Here is a 19,843-nt window from a genome sequence, read left to right on the forward strand (position 1 = left end):
TTTCAGGTCACACTCCATCACTGAGGGAAGTCAGGACAGGAACTTGAGCAGGGCAGGAACCTGGTGATGGGAGCTGAAGCAGGGGCCGTGGAAGTGTGCTGCTTACTGGCTTGCTCTATCTGCTTTCTTCCACACCCACGATCACCACTCAGAGTGAACAGGGCCTCTACACAACAGTTATCAAACAAGACAGTGTACCATAGGCTTGCCCAGTAGTCAATCTTATAGGGCATTTTCTCAACTGAGGTTCACTTTTCCAAAATGACTGTATCTTGTGTCAAGTTGACATAAAACGAGCCATCTACAAACATGGGATTGAGTGCCCCAAGAAGGTTATATTTTTGGGGGAAAGGAGACAAGCTGAGTCCAACTCTACCCATCCTTCCTCATTGTATGGGTCTTTCTCCAAGCTTGCGCGTGCTTATAGTGCTTATGGGACAAGGTGACATACCTGAATACCCACAAGCTTTCTGAATGTTTGTGAACCTTTGGTCTTAGGAAAATGTTGCCTCTATTCTCACCAGGGTCTGTCCTTCTTTTCAAGGTGTTTTTCTCTGAGGTTGGTTCGGATAAGTCTCTCCAAGAGCTGTCACACAATGTACCTGTTGGCCAGGACACCCTAATCACTGTGAGTATTTCCATGTAGGCGGCAGGTTGTTTGGGACCTCAGGGAAATGCAAATCGATTTCTGGTTTGCAACATGTACTCCCAGGTATATAATGATGACAACGGTTTGTGTTAGCATTCTCAAGTGTTTCCTGTGCGTGTTGCTTCAGTGACATGCTATCTTCTTCCAGAAAGGCGGGCAGTTGATGAAAGGGTCCATCCCAGATGCACTCCATTCTTCCCCGAGTGAAATCAGCCACCCAAAGGCCTCCCCCCTCCATTAAATTTTCTCTTCACAAAACTCGAGGCTGACATTTTTGTAATCTCAATAAAACTTTACAAATAAACGCGACACATCTGTGTGTTCCCAACAGGCTGGAGACATGATGCAGAAGAAAATGATGTAATTCGCAATGTGTATTCACGTGGTCTGTTGTTTATTTTACTTTCCCAGCCCGGCACCATATGTCGGCTCCTCCTGTTTCATGTCAGGGTCTTTCAGGGCGAATGTTTTGCTTTTGGCTTCTTCCTTTTTCTTTCCTTTCTGCCCCGTCTTTCCATTCTGCCCCTTAATCTGCAGTCTGGAGCTTCAGGATGGCTCCATAAAGCATGGCCCTGGCTCCCACCGAAACAACACTGTCATGGTGGCGGTGGCGGCGCTGTCTGTCACTCCCATTTAATAAGTTGCCTGCTGAGTACAGTGCAGCCCGGAACCTATTTGTCATCTTCGGGAAGACGCTATTACTTATTAAGTGTCTGTCACCGCTGAGGCCCATCCCTCCTCCTTTATGTTTGTTTTTCTGTTTACTCTTCACAACTCTTCCCATGACCTCATTCTACTGTCGGGAACGCTGAAAGAGAGAGGTGAAGTAGCTCCCTCAAATCATAGATTAGGAAGAGCCCGCATCACTGCACACCTTGGCTGGAGGGCTGAGCCGCAGACCTGGCTCATCTTTCCTAAAGCTCTCACGACCCGGAAGGACTAGCTATGAATTTCGCCTTGCTTGCATCCCCCTGTCCGCCCTCAGTCCTAAGCTTATTGGCCTCTGAAGCCCTCAGCCCCAGCTGGTGGTTCTCCCTGTCCTAAGTTGACAGATGAGGACCAGGCATTAGGCGGTCCTATCAATTTCTATTCCAGCAGCTTGCGGATGTAACCACTGGTGTGGCGGCTTCTGCGTGTCCATTGCAAGATAACACGCAGTCCCTGTTTGGGGACAGCATTCAGTCTTAGAAAAATTCAGCCTGGCCATCTAGCATGTATTCCCAGCTACACCGGAGGCTGCGGCAGGAGAATGTCAGTTTAAGGCCTGCCGGGCTGCAGAGTGAAATGAAGGATGCACGTGTGGTACTTATTAAGACCATGTCTCCAAAGCAAAGGAGAAAGAAAATGGGAAAGGGAAAAGGGGGAAAAAAGGCTGAGGCAGCAATTCAAGGATAGAGTACTTGACTAGCATGGGCGAGGCCCAGCATTCAAACCCCAATATATAAAAACAGAAGAAAGAAAAAATACTTACAGTTACCCCGATAAAGCAATTAGAGAATAGTAGAAGACCAGATGCCATTAACCTGACATTTAATAGACAGGATCTGAAAGGGGAAAGATAAATATTGGCACAAGTAGTCAAGAGATAAAACTTGAGCTGAAATCAAAAGAGAACTTTCTCGAAAGTCGGATTCAAAGGAACGCCATCCCAATGGGAGGCAATGGTTTGGACCTTAGGGCTGGGCATGTGTGTGTGCACCTATGGCCGGGTGCGTGTATGTCTGGGTGTGGGTGAGGACACTTGTCCAGTATGCAGTACTGGAGATGAATGAAGGACTGTGCATCAACGCTCTAAGCTGAGAGGACAGAGTGGGAAAGGCTTGCAGAGTGGCTGTCCATGAGCTCAGAATCCTGTGCTACAGCAAACCAGCCGGGCAATCTTCCTGAGTCTCTGTCTCCTGCCAACAAAATAAGGATTCTAGTGCTCTGCAAGGCCACAGATAGTATCTGTGGTTCCCAAACTGTGTGTCGGAGTACCTCGGGGGTCTTCCTCAGAGCTTCTCAGGACACTGTGAAATATTTTAAAACTTTGGAGCTGGCAGGAAGGCTTGATGGGTTAAAAAAAAAAAAAAAAGTTGATGGCCACAATATTACCACAGTTTGCTTCCTAAAACATGTAAAGGTGGAAAGAGAAAAACTGACTTCACAAAGCTGTCTTATGCCCTTCATACGTGTACCATGGCATGCATGCTACCACATATATAACATGCACACACAAACACACACACAAATAATAATAATAGTAATAATAATAATAATAATAATAAATTAAATCTTTCAAGGAAAACAGCAACATCTCTGTGATATGCCATACCTGTGGGCAGAGGCGAGAGCTCTGTGGGTTGAATTTAGCCCTGTGATTTTTTTTCTTCCTCTTTATTTCTCTCTGTTGTCCCTTCTTGCTCTCTCTTCAGGAACCTCCTGATCATCAGGCGATTTTTGTATGTCTTAGGGAAACTGAACCCCAACCCCAGCCCAAGACCAGGGGAAGGGAGTCCCCTTCACCAAAATGTTGAATTTTCTGCATCCCCTCATCCTATGTAAGGCCCACTGTAGATAACTAATCCTAGAGTTAGCATGTGGGACTTTAATCATTTAGGCAATGGTATCAGCATCTTTGTGCCTGATGTGTTATCTCACATGGCAAAGAAAGGCTAAAGGGTGGAAGTCATTTGAACTCTGTTCTAAGATTATGGGAAGCTGATTGAAAAAAGAGAAAGTATTTAAACTCATGAACAGCACACTGGGGAAGCCCTGCCCCAACCCTGAACCTCTCTTATCCTTATTTCAGCTACCCCAGAGTGTCCTTATAGTAACACAGGCCCCATCACCAAAAGGAAAACTGACTCGATTTTCCAGATTGAATGACAAGTAGGGAACTAGGTTGACAAATGTTTAGTCTGATTGAAATGATACATTGAAAGGAGGAGACACGGCAACAGATAATTTGACCAAAGTAACCTGGCTGGCAGTGTGGAATGCTTGAGATGGTTGGATAGTCTTCCTTCTAGAAGCTTCTGACTTGGTTAGCCTTTTACACCCACTTTATCTTTCATCATAGAAAAAGAACTTGCAGTTCCACTCAGGAAAACAGAAAAGAAATCAAGCAACAAAAATTTGATAATATTTTCAAGAATTAGAAATAGAAAATAATGGTTAGAACTGGTGGGTTTTTTTTCTTTCAGTTTGATCATGTATCATCAGTTAAGTGTTTGAGCACACAGCACTATATGTATATTTATGTATTTATAAATTATACATGTAGGACTATACTAATATATTATGTACATTATAAAATCCCACAGAATCTTAAAAGAGGAGATAAAACAGAAATGGAAAGTTCTAGTTTCTTCTGCTATCTTAGTAGTTTTGTGTTGCTTACCTAGAGAGAGGCTCTGAGCACTTCTTTGGGCTCTACTGGTCTGCCTGAGCCAGAGCATTGATTCTGTTCAGGTCATATCTAAAATTAGAGAGAGAAAACTGGGAATCAGAGGATTTGTTTCGAGTTCTCACTCTATCGGTTGAGCAGAGGTGACCTTCAGCGAGGTCACTGAGCTCATCAGAGTCTCTTTGACTGCACATGGGTAGGTTAGCTTCCTGACTGGAGCTACAGTGGTCGATAGAGGGCACGTAGAAAAATGTCTGAGTATTTAGTGGGCAAACACCAAGGTTGTAAACTCTCTTATGCTCTTCAGGAGAGACTCCACACAAGGGGGATTTTTAGCCCCAGACTCTCTTCCAACCCATTGATCATTTATTTTCTCAGGATTGTTTTTACACACGTGGTGTGTGTGTGTGTGTGTGTGTAGGCATTAGATCCCTTGGGTCTCATGATTGCGCAGGTGGCATTGATGAGCTCGCTCTCTCTCTCTCTCTCTCTCTCCTCCCACTGTTCTCCTAACCCTTTGTACCTTCATCCTCATGGTCTGAAGTGGCTAACTGCCACAGCCACGTTGTAGCCAATGAATGAGGAAAAGGGGAAAGGGAACATACACCCTTCCTTTTAAGGGATAGCTCAGAAATCGGCTTCTGCATTTTCATCTATGTGCAGACCAATTTCGTTCATGTGACTATGACAGAGGAAGGGAGGCTGGCCATCTCTTGCCATGGTCCAGCTGAACTGCAGTGATTCTATTATGAATAAGGAGAGAATGAATATGAAGAAATAGAGTCATAAGATCAAATTGTGAATGGAGGTAGTACTAGGCAGTAGATACAGAAAGGCGATTGAACTTTGGACAACCAGAGACTAACCTTAGATATTAATGTGCTATGTCTGGCAGAGAGGAGATTGGAATGACTACGTCATGGAATGTTTTATAATGGGAGCTAGACCCCACTGTTGCTTGGGAGAGCTTCATGCTGATTGATCTGGTTTCAGCATCTATAAAGTGGGGAATAATAGCACTGACTTCTTAAAGATACTATATGGATTGAAAGATGCACTGGCATGCCAAGATCTTATAAATTCCAAAATACTACATAAAAGCATTTGGCTAAACTAGTCATGAGATGCAAGTGTGATACCATGGCTATCTGAGAAAAGGTCAAGAGTCTTGGGGAAGAGATATTTTTGTTCAGTTACTTGAACTTTGTGAGCTCAGTGAAATAAATGACTTGCCTTTTAAAATCTCCTACAGATGTGAATCAGTGGACACAGGTTAATTGACAGATGTTCTTGGTGTTGTAGAGAGAAACAATACAACTTTAGGAAGTGATTTTGCATTTCAGAAAAGAATAGGCAAATAAAAATCAGGGTTATCTTGCAGCACCCAACTTTGCCAAAACACACACACACACACACACACACACACACACACACACACACACACACGAAAGAAACTGAAAGGGAGTTGTTAGGGAGGCTGCTGGACTCACTCTGGTTTCTCCCAGAAACCATCTTCAATAGACATGAAGTGCAAGAGAGAGGAACATCTTGGCTTGTTTTCAGACTTCAACAAAGCAACAGAACACAGCAAAACCTTTTTTACTTAGGGAAGAACATAGTCAACATTTTCTCCAGTTTTATGAACGGCTCAAGTGGCAATTACAGGATCTCCAAGGACAGATGTATAAAGATTTGTGGAATTGCCTGGTATTTTACTAATCATTCCACAGATTTTCACAAGTTAGCAATGTTCTGAGAAATTCTATCTGGGAGGAGAAGTGTCAGCAGAAGAGATGACAGTTAAGTCACCAAATCCAGTTCTTTCTTCATGGCCCCAACTTCTCAGTCCTCTTGACCCTCTCATAGGCCATTTGGCTGGCATCTCAGCATGAGAACTAATGGGCCGGAGACAGTTGACCTCTGCTCTCCCCATCTGAGGGTCACACTGGTCTTCCATATCTAATAAGCACTTTGAGTGCTTGCTAATGCATATATGCCACATCTATAAATATAATTTTTCTTGTTTTTTATTTGTGATACACTCAAGCTTTTGATATATGAACATTCATGTTCACAGTTGAATAATAATCTAGAATTCAGTGTTTGTAAGTACTTATTATTGATTTAAACATCATAATACTTTTCAGTATAGATATGATTCATTTAGAACTCAGGTTTTGGAGTCATAGTGAGGAGGGCTTGGATCCTTAAATTTGTCACCTACTAAGTATATGTCCTGATAAAATTGAATTAAATAAGGGTATATGCTCAAAGGCAAACACATAGGCCAAATAAAACATCCACAAATGGCAATGAATGACAGTTAAATTTAGTATCAACTCCTGACAAAATCAACACTAGTCTATGAAATCACATGACTTCCCTCCATTTTCATGTATTATAATGACTTCCAGGAGAAAAGGATCCTACAGCAAAAGCCTGTAGAGCACTCATTTGGTTTGAACGTATTTCTGCTCACTGTTCACAAGACTGGGATGTCAGCTGAGAGAAGAGCAGAACTGAGGGCTTGGACCCACTTGCTCCCTCTAGACTCTGTACCTTTCAACTTGACTTAAACCCGGGCAATGGAAAGTAGAGTTGGGATTCTAGGAAGCAGAGCAGGAGGGGCACTATGGACACAGGCCTCAAGTTCAGCAGAAATCCTTTGTGAAGGTGTGTGTAGGAGGGGGAGATGGGGCGGAGAGAGCATGCAAAGGGGAAGACTAGAAACAGACACCTTCTGGGCTGCTCTAGAAGTGACCAGGACAAGATCAAGGACTCTGAGATAGAAATGGAGGAAGGGGGTGGGTCTGAGGACCTGCATGGTGGTGGGCAGAGGACACTCAAGACTGCAGAGCCTGGAGCGGGGGTGCTGTCTTTGCTTGTCTTGTGCTGCTACAACAGAGCATCATGGGTAATTTATAAAGAGGAGAATTTATTTGGCTCATGTTTCTGAGTGCTGGATGTCCAAGAGCATCAGAGCCGCACTGTTCAGTATCTGGTGAGGGCCTTCTGCTGCTGCATCCCATTGTGGAAGGTGAAGGAGCCCAGAACACGGGAGAGTGAGAGGGGGTCAGCTCACTTCTATTTATACTTTTCAACATCTGTCTGTCTGTCTATCTATCTATCTATCTATCTATCCATCCATCCATCCATCCATCCATCCATCCATCCATCCATCCATCTATCATCATCTATCTATCTATCTATCTATCTATCTATCTATCTATCTATCTATCTATCTATCATGTCTGTCTATCTATCTATCTATCTATCTATCTATCTATCTATCTATCTATCTGTTTATTTTTGAGACAAGGTAGCTGTAGCCCAGATTGGCCTCAAACAAACTACCTCTGTAGTCTGGGACGACCTTGGATTTCGGAGCCTCCTGTTTCCACTCTCAAGAGCCAGTTCCTTCAATAACTAGCCTACTCCCACAATAACTAGCCTACTCCCACACTAAGCAACGGAATGAATCCCTTCCTGAGGGCTCTGTCCTCATGATCTAGTCACCTAGGACTTTGCTCAGTCTCTAGCACTGATGTACTGAGGATTTGAGTCTTTATTAGATGATGAACGTGAACCTGAGGGGGATGCATTCAAGCCATAGAAGGCACTATTGATCATGATGGAGGGGTCAGTAGTTGAAGCTCTTTTCTTGATGAGGTAATCTGCTTCTCTGGGACATCTTGGCTCTTGATTTCTTTCTTTCATTTCACTACAGTTCACTTATTCATTCATCAAAACCCCCACATGAGCCCTGGAAGCATGTCTGGCAATGCTATGCTCATCTCTGTGATACCAGGGAAATAGAAAGTTGCATCCTGTCCTCACCCAGGTGGGGACAAGGTGACAGATAACAGGCAATTACAAGACAAGGTGAGTAGTGTTAAGATGGAGGCCACCAAGGACACCAGGGAAACATAGAGGAGGGGCATCTAACCAGACTGGGGGACGGGGGAGAGAAATGAGGTAATGTCTCAGTTGAGTCATGAAGGATGGGCAGGGTGAGCCAGGCAAGAGTAGGGAGAAGGACATTTTATGGGGAGGAGCAGCAGGTTCAAAGGCCCAGAGGCAAGGAATTGAATGGCATAAGTGTGATCCTTGCCAAGTTCTTAGGTGTGACTGGAATGGAGAATGCAAGAAGGGGCAATGGCATGGATGATGTTCTAAGGATGAACCAGGGGGACACACATAGGCTGGCTGTTTTAAGGGACTTTTTAAAGGGTAAAGTGACAGGAACTGATTTGAGACTTAGGAGGGTAACTTTAGCATAGCATCATGGGTGAGGTCCAAACTGGAGTACAGTCAGTATGTGTGGGTAATCAGAATCAGCCCATTGTCTTCATTATATAGGCTTAGACTTAAACAGCTATTGTGATAAGAAGACATAGACAGATTCCAGCGGTGTGAAGACAGTGTCAACTACACTGATAACTGATTGGGTAGTGAGGAAGGAGGAGAATGGATATGTAAGCATCAAGAATTTCTGGCTTGGAAACTGAGAGGAGGACAGTGAGTGGTTTTATTTAATTTTTTTTCAAGTAGAAAGAGAATTAATTGAAATTTAGTTAGGTATGTGTAGTCAGGGATTAACAATTGGTGTTTTAAGTGTTCATAACTGATAGTTGGATGCTTTGAAGCATTTTTTAACCTCTTAACTTTTCTTAAGTGACAATGGATGTTTAAGTATCTAATGATGTTGTGAATAAAAATAAGAAGTGACCCCAGCTCTCAAACAGCTCAATGGTTTTCAACCTTGCTTGAGAAATGGGAACAGTTTGCAGGGCAAGTTGATTGTTCCTTGTTCAAATGCTTCATCAGAGTTTCACATTTAAACTATTTTCAGAACCTTGTGTGTGAGTGTATGTGTGTGTGTGTGTGTGTGTGTGTGTGTGTGTGTGTGTGTGTGTGTGAGAGAGAGAGAGAGAGAGAGAGAGAGAGAGAGAGAGAGAGAGAACTAGGTAAGACTCAAATAGCACCCAACTACAAACACTAATCACTTACATCTCCTCTATACTTTATCACGTTTTGAAAATAATTTCATGCAATTTTCCTAGTTCACCAGTGCTCTTGTCTGACTTGTCACGTGTATAATTTTTGACTTCTGATACCATATTGGTGCTGGAAAAACTTCGTTATTTTGGATTAGAAATATTCAAACTATGTGTATATAAGGGCCAAATTAGTGGCAAAATATTCAGTGGGTGTGATCACCAGGTCCAGAAAGATGTGAAGGGAAGAGTTGGAATCCTGAAGTGGATGATGAACCTAAGCAAGTAGAGGAGAGTTGTCACAGACCCTGGACAGTAGGTATCACAACCTACTTCTGGAGCATGACCTCCATACCAACTACGGTATGGTACACAAAATATCCTTAATGCTATGATTGCTACGTGCCCACTACTGAAAAAGAAGCTGAGACTCAGGAGGTTTGGTGTGACTGGCACTGGAAAGGGTGGAAGAATCAGGATTCAACGCCAGAACAGGTTGGCTCCAAGCTGGAACACTTTGCACTGCACTATATTACGGTTTCTCTCTGATAAAGACAGCTGCACCTCCCACTTAGCCCTGTTGTTGGGGACCAGCCTCTTTTCCTGAAGCTGAAGGAGCAAATCTTCTTCGGCTAGGGCTTTCCACTTAGTGTGGCTCTGCCAGGGAGTACACACATGCATCTATCATTAGTTCTAGCAGGTCTTAGGGAGCAGGAAGCAGCCAGCATCAACAACACTATCAGCATCATCTGGGAACTTGTCAGAAATGCAACAAAGTCTTAGGCCATTCCTCATGCAGACCCCTGAACCAGACACTCTGGGAATCAAGCCCATAATTTACCTTAGGAGAGCTTTCTTGATGGGTCCATCACTTTAAAATTTGAGTGCCAAATTTCCATCCCTTATTCTTTTGGTACAGATCAAAACTCAAGTTTGCCGTGGGGCTGGCCCCTCAACATGGCAGTTTGCAAATGGAAAGAAAGACACAGAGGTATCCCTGGAAGATTCTTTCATGAGTTGCAACAGCCTCCAAGCAGCATTTGAGGGGTGAACAAGCTCCATCTCTGGGGTGCAGTGTAGATTGTAATGAAGATTAACCCTCCAGATTTGAGAAATATGTTGTGATGTTTTGCAAATTTTGTAACTGGGCCAAAACCTAATAGAGCAAACAGCCTCTGACCCAAGCAAGTTCCCAGAGATCTCAAGATATAAACCTTACAGAAACTGTCTAGATCCGTGGTTCTCTGTAGCATGAATCTTAGAAGGTCTTATTAATAAAATCAAACCTGAGGCCAGGTATTAGGGTGAATGCTGGAAGATCAGAGAAACAGAACAAGCCACAGCTACCTCACCTTGCCAGTTCCTCAGCTGACCCTGTTTCCTCAAACTGGAAGACTCTGAGTCCTCATCTGAATGGGTCTCAGCTGAACTGTTCTGTTCAAAAGCCTAAAAGCTTAACCAGGTTAGTGCCTGGTACTCACACCTTATATACCTTTCTGTTTCCTGCCATCACTTCCTAAGATTAAAGGCATGAGTCACCATGCCTGGCTGTTTCCAGTGTGGCTTTGAACTTACAGAATCCAGACTGATCTCTGCCTCTGGAATGCTAGGATTAAAGGTATGTGTTACCACTGCCTAACCTCTATGTTTAATATTATGGCTGTTCTGTTCTCTGACCCCCAGATAAGTTTATTGGGGTGCACAATATATCAACCATAGTTCTCAACCTTCCTTATGCTGCGACCCTTTAATACAGTTCCTCATGTAGTGGTGACCCCAACCATAAAACTATTTTGTTGATACTTCATAACCATAATTTGGATCCTGTTGTGAATCATAATGTAAATACCTGATATGCAGGGTATCTGATATGTGATCCCCGAGAGGGTTGCGAACCCACAGATTGGGAACCACTGGTCTAGATTGTTCAAGTAGAACTTCTAATTTTGGGTACTTTTCTTGTTTATTACTGACAGGAGGAAGTGATTGGAGATTTGAAGCCAGGCACTGAATACCGAGTGAGCATAGCTGCTTACAGCCAGACTGGCAAAGGGAGACTTAGCTTTCCTCGGCATGTGACCACTTTGTCTCAAGGTAAAAACAGGCTCAAATTCATCAATAATGGGAAGGGCTTCCATTTACTTATGCGTCCATTCAGCCAACAGCACATGCCAGATACTGTCTTGGACTCTGAGAGACCAGTGGTGACCACAGTAAGCATGCCCCTGCTCTCTCAGAACTCAGCAGGATCAGGCAAGACATTGGCTGATTAGCACAGAGTAACAGATTGTTGAATGTGGTACCCACAAGCTACAGGGATGTACCACATAGGGATGCAGGAAGGATGTACCACATAGGGATGCAGGAAGAATTCACTGAAAAAAATATAGAGTGAGACTAACAGGTGAGTAGGATCAAGACAGAGAGGAAGAAGAGGGGAGGAAGACCCAGCAAATGTTCACTCGTGTACAGAGGTAGACACTGGAATACAATGCTGGGTCCGCTGCGGATGCTGTTCACACTGTGCTCTCTGTCGGGAAGTGACATTCATCTGTCTCCACGCTATATTACAAGAAGTGATTAAAGTGGTGGAAAAGTCCTCCAGGCCTAAACAATAGTGTGCATAAAACTTGAAGGTATGTAAGTCCGGACATGTAGACAGTAGCACATACCAGGTGATGGGATCCTTTTTACATATGAGGGCATACCCCACATGTCCTACCACTAGTTATCAGTACATACACAAAGCACACACACACACACACACACACACACACGTTGAAGTGTTGGAAAATAAGTGGCAGCGATGATGGGTATTCAGTTTCCTTGGGGGTGAGTACCAATTACAACATAGAGACAGATCAACGATGATGGCAGAAGATTCTCAGGGGTACACATCATGTCTCTCAGGGACAGTGAAGCCAACTGAGTTGTCTGCCAGCCAGACATGAAGACAGAAATTCAATGAGTGCATGTTATATAGTAAAAACATCTGTGTTTTACTGTTTGGCTTGGGTTTTGAGACCATACCAAGTAAATATGTTCCAGTAGTAGAATGTGTACCTTTTTTTGATGTATCCAACCTCTCCATCAGCGGAGACCACTAGCCAAGTCTAGCTGTGTTTGTCGTCCTGCCTAGATTCCTGCCTGCCCCCTGAAGCGCCCCACCAGCCACATGTCCTGGTGGTTTCTGATTCTGAAGTGGCCCTCTCTTGGAAACCTGGAGAAAATGAAGGAAGTGCCCCAATTCAGTCCTACTCTGTGGAGTTCATCAGGTAAGTCACAGGTCAAACCACAGAGATCACAGCCAGTCCTCATATGATGTTATACAGGGCATAGATCTTCACTTAGCTCCAGCCAATGTGTGTTGAAGGTGGTACGAAGTCTTAGCAGACCATGTTCGCAAGTGGGTCAACATATATCCCTGAATATCTTTGATGAGTAGTCAATGATGACATTCTCCTCTCTACCTCACTTCTTTTGTAGCCACTGTTCTGAGCTCTGGAGGTTCTGTATGCACTGCTACCAACAAGCAGGCCTGTATTTCAGGCTTGAAACTTGCCCTTCTGACTTTCAAGTATTCTATTTGAAGTAAATATGTGATGGTTTTTCTCAGAGGGAGAGGGAAGAAATCTTTACATACAAACACCATGTACTGTGCCTTCCAGATCCAAATTACCTTGGCACAAGTTTCTGAATTTGAGTTCAACTTTCTTCTCTCCTATCTACATCTTAAGTTTTTGTTATTCAGTTTGATGGACTGTAGACATTCATATAGAAATGATTGCCAATGCTGCTTGCTGCGCAACTTTATTTATTTCTTTCTTTAAAGAAGAAAAGGTGAACAAAAGGAATTCCCAATGCAAGGTCCTCGGCCTGAATTTGGGTCTCCATTTGACTCTGGGTGGAAGCTGGGTGAATGGCATCAGTCTGCCCTCCATTAAAGATGAGGAGGCTCCTCTGAGGCCTGGATGTTGTGGATTCAGAAAGACTCAGAAAGACCTTATTCCTCGGGCTTTCTGAACCTGGGGCAAAGGGTCCTGTCAAGATCTGATGAGTTGTTTTTTTGTCCTGACCTCCCAGTTTATTCCTGGGCTGTGGGAAACAGACATTTGTGTCTTCAGACAGGGCTTGCTGAATTCTAAGTGGCAGAAACTTGAAAAGATTGAAGCAATAATGTATCAGCTTCTGTGACTGTCAAGTCCAGTGGCAAGTCTGAATTCAGTGAGCACTAGATTCTTGCCACCTCAACATTCTGTGTCCATCTATTTCTTTGCTTCACTGATTCATTTTTCAGCAGGCTTTCCCACACCCTTAAGTGTTGGGGTCATCAAGCTTAGCAAGAGAGTATGGATTTCTTCTTGGACCCAGCAGAATTTTGATGTGCATTCTGGTTAACCAAGTCTAGGTCCTTTTCCATTTTCCTAGCTCATCACAGTGGCCAGGGTGGAGAGAATTTATGGACTAATCAAGCACTGGCCATATTGTAAGCTCTGAATGCAACCATAGCCAAGGGGTTTCAGACCTGGAGTATATAGGCTAAGTGTTCAAGAGAGGGTAATCCTCAAAGGGGAACTGTAGAACAACTCTTCGGAAGTGGCAAATGGATGATAGGAAACCTGGAAGAAAAGAAGGGGAAGGAAATAAGAAAAGAGGGAGTGAATAAGGAAATAAGAGAGGGAAGGAGGAAAAAGGGAATGAAAGGGGAAAAGAAAGAAGGGAGGAGGAGGGACACTATGGTAAAGATCAGACCAAGGCTCCTCCCTGAGGTAGCACATAATCCTGCCTCTCAACATACCTGGTGGGCAAAGCCTGGTGTGTGCCTAGAATAGAAACGATTCTGATCCTGGTTCTAATGCAAGATAACTGAGCACCAGTTGGAGTTCTCAGACTCCAGTTTTTCTCATCTAAATAGCCCAGGGGGAATTTAACACATGGTTTTAATTCCACAAGTAAATTAGACAACACCAACAGAACAAAATGCATTCCTTTAAACTTTGAGAAATGCAAATTTTTTATCATCGCCTAGCAGATCATCTGTGTAATCCCCAGCAGGGTGGTAGCTCTCATTTACTGTTAGTTTTGCACTCAAACATATATTTTTCCAACTCAATCTGCATCTGATATGTTGATAAAAGGTGGAAATAGCAATTTCCTAGTCTTGCATGCACATTGGAAGTGGAAAATGAAAATATTTGTCTTCAAAACCAGAAGATCCAAGAGAGAAAGTTGGTCCCTTAACTCTCCTGTCACCATGTGGCCCTAGACATGGCTCTTCCCTCCTGAACTTCCAACACCTCTCAGAGTTTACAGTTCCCCCAAAGCATAGCTTGAGACAAGGATTTGGGTATAAGGAATTTACTTCAAGGCCATAATGAGAGCAGAGACTCTGAGACATGGAGAGGGAACCATAAGAATGTGTCACTAAAAGTAATGGAACCTTTCCTGGAACCTCGACTCTTCCAAAAATATTACATGTCGTATGGGTCCCAGGGAAGATTTGAACACTGGTAGCCATTGGGTTGAAACACTAGCTGTAACCCGGAGCAAGCTGGGTAACCCTGTGAGTTTGACTTTCTTTAGCCAGAAAATATAGATGATCAGAGGAGGAAAAGACAAACGATGTCTCTTAACACTTAGAAGCAAGGCCCACAGAGGACGTTTTAGGTTTTCACCCTGAGCCACTTAGAACTGATTACATCACCAGCCATTTGACTTGAAGGAGCTAATGTAAAAAGCACTAGAGAAATGTGGCTAAAGGAACCTTTTGTCACTAGTATCAGATGCCACTATGGTAGCCAACATCCTACCTCACCAAGTGCAGGCGTAAGAGCCAGAAAGACCCACGTTAGATCTGCGCATGCTCACCCTGCCCGTGGCCATCCCCTTTGACCCGCTGTCGCTCCCCAGCCACCGCTGGAGGATATTACTGCCGCTGTCTTCTAACCACACAATGCTTAGAAGGAGCCTGTGAGATGGCTCAGCGGGTACAGGAGCTTGCAGCCGACCCTGATTCCAGAGCCCACGTGATGGAAGGAGGGGACTGACTCCGGCACGTTATCCTGACTCCACATGTGGGCTGCCATGAGAGCATGCTTGCGTGCGTGAGTGCACACGCTCGCGCGCGCGCCTGCGCTTGCGCATGCACACACACACATACATGCACACACACACACACACACACACACACACACACTCACACACACACACACACACACACACACACACACGCATGCATGCACACACTAAATGAAGAAATAAAATAAGGCTAATCAGTTCAGTGTATGGTGAAGCTTCACATAGTCTGAGTATTTGCGACTCACCTGAAGGCTCTGACCGCAGCTTCATCCCAGGTGGAGTCAAACCTGAGATTTAGTCGTCTTCATAAATAGGTGAACCGCTAGCTTTCTTCTCAGAACTTTACTCATGCCTAGAATTTACGGCAATAACCGGAGGAATGACTGCAATATTTAAGAGGAATGTGGCCCTGTGTTGGTTTTTCTAGCCCTCCAATGTTAGTATTGAAAACATTTGAGAATTCTTTTACTCTCTCTTATTTTGTTGTTCTTACCGGCTGAATAAATCAGTGTTTCTGAACTACATACCCAGCCCTAAAGAAATATGCTAATGCAATCAATTTAGAGAGAATGGAAAACAGTGAAAATGTGCCCCTCCACCCTTTGGAGAAAGTGTTTAGGAAGTTATGGTGCCCTAGTATAAGCCCTCCCTTGACAATAAGAAGGCTGCCTGGCTCGGATGTCAGCTGAGACTCCAAGTTAACAAATGATAGCCTTGTGAAAGCAAGAATTCCTTTTTATTACGTTACTTTCAAAATTGAAAATCTCAGAAGCACCTTGCAGACTGGCACAAGGTCCTAGAAATTCTGTTAGCCATTAAGGCCTCAGGCTCAGATGAAGGGGCTAAATGTTTTTGCAGAAATCAGACCCCAGGTTCTACAGACACATCCCTTCAAACTTCAATTTTCCCTTCTGTGATGGTTCCTAGTGAAATCCAGGTCGGGGTGGCGGGAGTTGATATAAATTGAATTCTGATGTAGCAGCTTTGGGAGCCATTTGTAAACTGCAAATGAAAAAGCATGCTCTCCTCTAGCCCACCTAGACCAAACTGCCAGTCAAGTTCATCATTGTCCCATTCCATCCATCTGTTCATCATGTGATGATTAGTTTAGACCAATATGTAAATAAAGAGCAGCCAGAGAGCTGAAGGTCAAAAAGGTTTTTTTGAATGTGATGAGTTAATGGTTTGGACTTCACACCACAGTTTATCTTTTTTTTGGGGGGGGAGCAAAATTTGCACAAAACTAGCCTCTCAGACTGACGGTGGGAGCCCCATTGAGTGCATGGGACTTTCTCTCACTCCTGTCCTGTCGACCCTAACTGATCTATGGGACTGCATCTCTTCCCTCAGAGCCGAGTGCTTCTCTGCAGTCTGCAGGTCTCCAAAGGGCCCCTTAGATAGAATTCAAGGGGTCTCTGTACTTGGCTGGAAGATAACTATATTCTCCCTTTCGGCAAGTGAAACTCAGCACTTTCTTCATAAATCAATGACGATTCCAAACCCTAGTGGCACAAGCCGTTCCTGGGACTTTTGTCACCATTGGACTGGTCTTTTCTTGTCCCGTTACAATTGTTACATATATCTCAAAATAGCAGCTATGTGTATTACTACACTAAAATTATTACAGTGACTGAAATTCATTACTGGGTTCTCTTACTTAACATATGAAAATACCATACTTATTACTTATCACATATGAAAATACCATACTTATTATTTAGGTTATTACTGTCAACATACTGATTGCAGTCTTATGTTTAAATGTATGTGCATAAAACCATTCGCAGAAAGGGTACATGGGTTTTGTCAGATAGTCACAGTGGCATTAAACGGTTAAAGATTGCAATTATAGGCCAGGGCAAGCCTTTTCTTGAGGGATCAGATAGCATTTTTGCTCCACCAGCAATATGAGGTCTGTCCCAACTACTCCGATATACCACTGTCATAGCAAAGCAGCTGTGGACTTTAGAACCTCGGAAATGAGTTCCCGTAAAGGTTGACAGCTGAATTTTCTTAACCATTGGCTTAGAGTATCCTGTTATTCCTGACATACTTTAATTTCCTCAAGCACCCCTATTAAGAGCCTAATGTGGAAACATCTATTCATACAAGCTTGTGTTGTTAACGTAAGTGTACAAATCATGGGCAAGAGATTTAGCGGCGACTGAGCTGTGACCCAGGCTTTTGGACAGTGTCATGAGGGATGTAGGTGAGCATGATCCAGACTGGTGAATGACATGGCCGGGGTAGAGACACAGGCTTTGGGGAATGTGGGCTCGACCCCTGAACTTATTTTTAATTGTGAAAGTTTTAATTGACACATCAAAGTTGCACCTGTTTGTGGGTGACCCAGTTTTGAAGGCGTCTGGGCAGGCTTCTTCCAGCAGCTAGGAAGGACACAGCAGAGATAACCGCCGGAGCGGAGGGAGGAAGCAATATGAAAGACTTAGGCCAGAGGAAGCCACTTAAGCAATGGCTTGGAGGCAAGAAGAAAATGTTCTCGGAATTGCTTAGAAAGCCCGGAGCTATGTGTGGTGAGAGGAGAGTGAGCGTGGGTCAGAACAAGAAAGGCATTAAGAGAGAGTTCGCTTTTTATCCTGAAGGGGAAAAGGGACCACAGAAAGTTTTAAGGAGGAAAGTGATTTCAGTATTTGCATTTTTGAAAGACCATGCTGACTTCTCAAGGAACATGGAGACAAACAGTACAAAGTCTGTACAAAGCAGCCAAAAGGAAAGACAGAGAACTTAAAGTAATTATATCTGAAGATGATAATCAATGTACCAGCAGCATTGGGTTCCAGGCACCGGGAGATGTCTGAGACACCCATGACACCAGCACATGAGATGTTGCTCATGAAGAATAAACCATCTATCAGCTATCAGTGAATCCAACATCCTTCAGCAAATGTTAAATGTTAAATGTTAAATTGGGGAATCATCACAGGTTTGAAAGAGGCCACACATTATCTGGTAGCACTATGCGCTTGGTCCACTCCATCTCTCCAGCCAGAGGGCAGCCTCCACTCTCCAGGCCATTGGGCATGTGTTACCATGTCCCCTGAAGGGTGGCTTTCTGCTCCAACAAATTCTACTCTCAAAAACGTTTTCCTCGCGTGATGTAACCACCTTGAGTTAGTTTCCTTGTTTACGTCTATAAGATGTGTAAGCTTTACCTTCACCTCAGCTTCAAGGACACCAGTTCTCAAACTGTAAGAGATGATGGATTTGAAGGTTATTTGAACTAGCTGGGGAGATCCTGACCTACCATTTTTCAAAAGGAGGATGCAATAGAATAGGAAAGAAAATATGAGAGGATGTCACATAGAGCATTCACAGGGTTTGTGAAACTTATTTCAGGTGTGCGTGCATGTGCGTGCGTGCGTGCATGCGTGCGTGCGTGCGTGCGTGCGTGTGTGTGTGTGTGTGTGTGTGTGTGTGTGTGTGTGATGTTTAAAGGGTCACAGCACTCAGTGAATATTTTTCTGTAGGTCCTGGAAAAAGCATTGCTCTGAATCAATATAGATTGAGGTCAGAGGCAGTAAAGTAAGTCCAGCTGCCTACCCTGTTTTGGAAGTCACTTACCACTTAAGCTTTTCCATGACTGATGGCCACATTCCTCCACTTCTTTACAGCCGTTGCTGCCGAGGCCATCCCTCCCAAGGCGTACACTTTTATTCCTAACCGTTCCTAATTGACACCAAAAGGTTTTCCGTCGAGTGGACTGCCACTGATGTCTGTAAGAAGCCATTGGACATCCCATTCCCACATGGAAAACCCAGACGTGTTACACCATCATCACAGGATACAGTCTCTTGTTTCCTATGCTCATTACATCCTGTGCATTTAAGCCAAGCAGTACCCACGCTTTGAACTCTGCCTCTAGTGGTCAAAGACTGCAAAGTAATCAACATAGAAAACCACTTCCTGCTCGAAGCAGTGGGCCTTTTCTATAGTAGATGACCCTCAGAGTTCATAGTGAGCATGTGACCACTTTGAAAGTCCAGATTAATGCCTTTTCTGCTGTAGGTTTTGACTCTACAGTTTCCCCCTTAAATCTATTGAATTGACTTGCTTCAGAAAGTAACATGAGGTTATTGTTGGTGTCCTCTTAAATTTCGCTTGAGTTGGTTTTACCTTTGCATTTCTATACACTGAGATAATTTTGAATTCTGTCACACATCTTATGGAGAGTGTCTTGGTTAGGGTTACTATTGCTGTGATGAAACACCATGACCAAAGCAACTTGGGGAGGAAATTGTTTATTTTGCTCACGGTTCCATATAACAACCCATCATCAAAAGAAGTCAGGACAGGAACTCAAGCAGGGTAGGAACCTGGAGGCAGAAGCTGATGCAGAGGCCAGGGAAGGGTGCTGCTTATTGGCTTGCTCCTCATAACTTGCTCAGCCTGCTTTCTTATAGAACCCAGGACCACCCAGCCCAGGCATGGCACCACCCACAATGAACTGGGTCCTCCTCCATCAATCACTAAGAAAATGCTCTAAAGGCTTGCCCACTGCCTGATCTTATGAGGACATGTTCTTATTTGAGGCTCCCTTCTCAAGTGAGTCCTGATGGTGCCAGCTTGTGTCAAGTTGACATAAAACTAACCAGTACAGAGAGTCTGTGTCCCAAACAATTATCTGTATTTCTTAAAATTCCTTGGCTTGTTTTAAATATGACTCTTTCTCCTTTTGAATTCCAGCTACTAAGATCTTTGTTAATGGTTTTA

At 43.8% G+C, this 19,843-nt stretch overlaps 1 protein-coding gene across 1 annotated transcript in view; it reads left to right on the forward strand.

Moving 5' to 3' along the window:
• The window catches only part of LOC119088764 (pikachurin-like), a 31,427-nt gene that overhangs the window by 4,197 nt on the left and 7,387 nt on the right, over positions 1-19,843 (forward strand). The window contains exons 2-4 of the mRNA XM_037209584.1: positions 545-628; positions 11,011-11,128; positions 12,174-12,309. Of these exons, the coding sequence (XP_037065479.1) occupies positions 545-628; positions 11,011-11,128; positions 12,174-12,309 (338 nt within the window). The remainder of the gene's footprint in view (positions 1-544; positions 629-11,010; positions 11,129-12,173; positions 12,310-19,843) is intronic.

Source organism: Peromyscus leucopus, chromosome 11 (genome assembly GCF_004664715.2).
Source record: "Peromyscus leucopus breed LL Stock chromosome 11, UCI_PerLeu_2.1, whole genome shotgun sequence".
NCBI lineage: Eukaryota > Metazoa > Chordata > Mammalia > Rodentia > Cricetidae > Peromyscus > Peromyscus leucopus.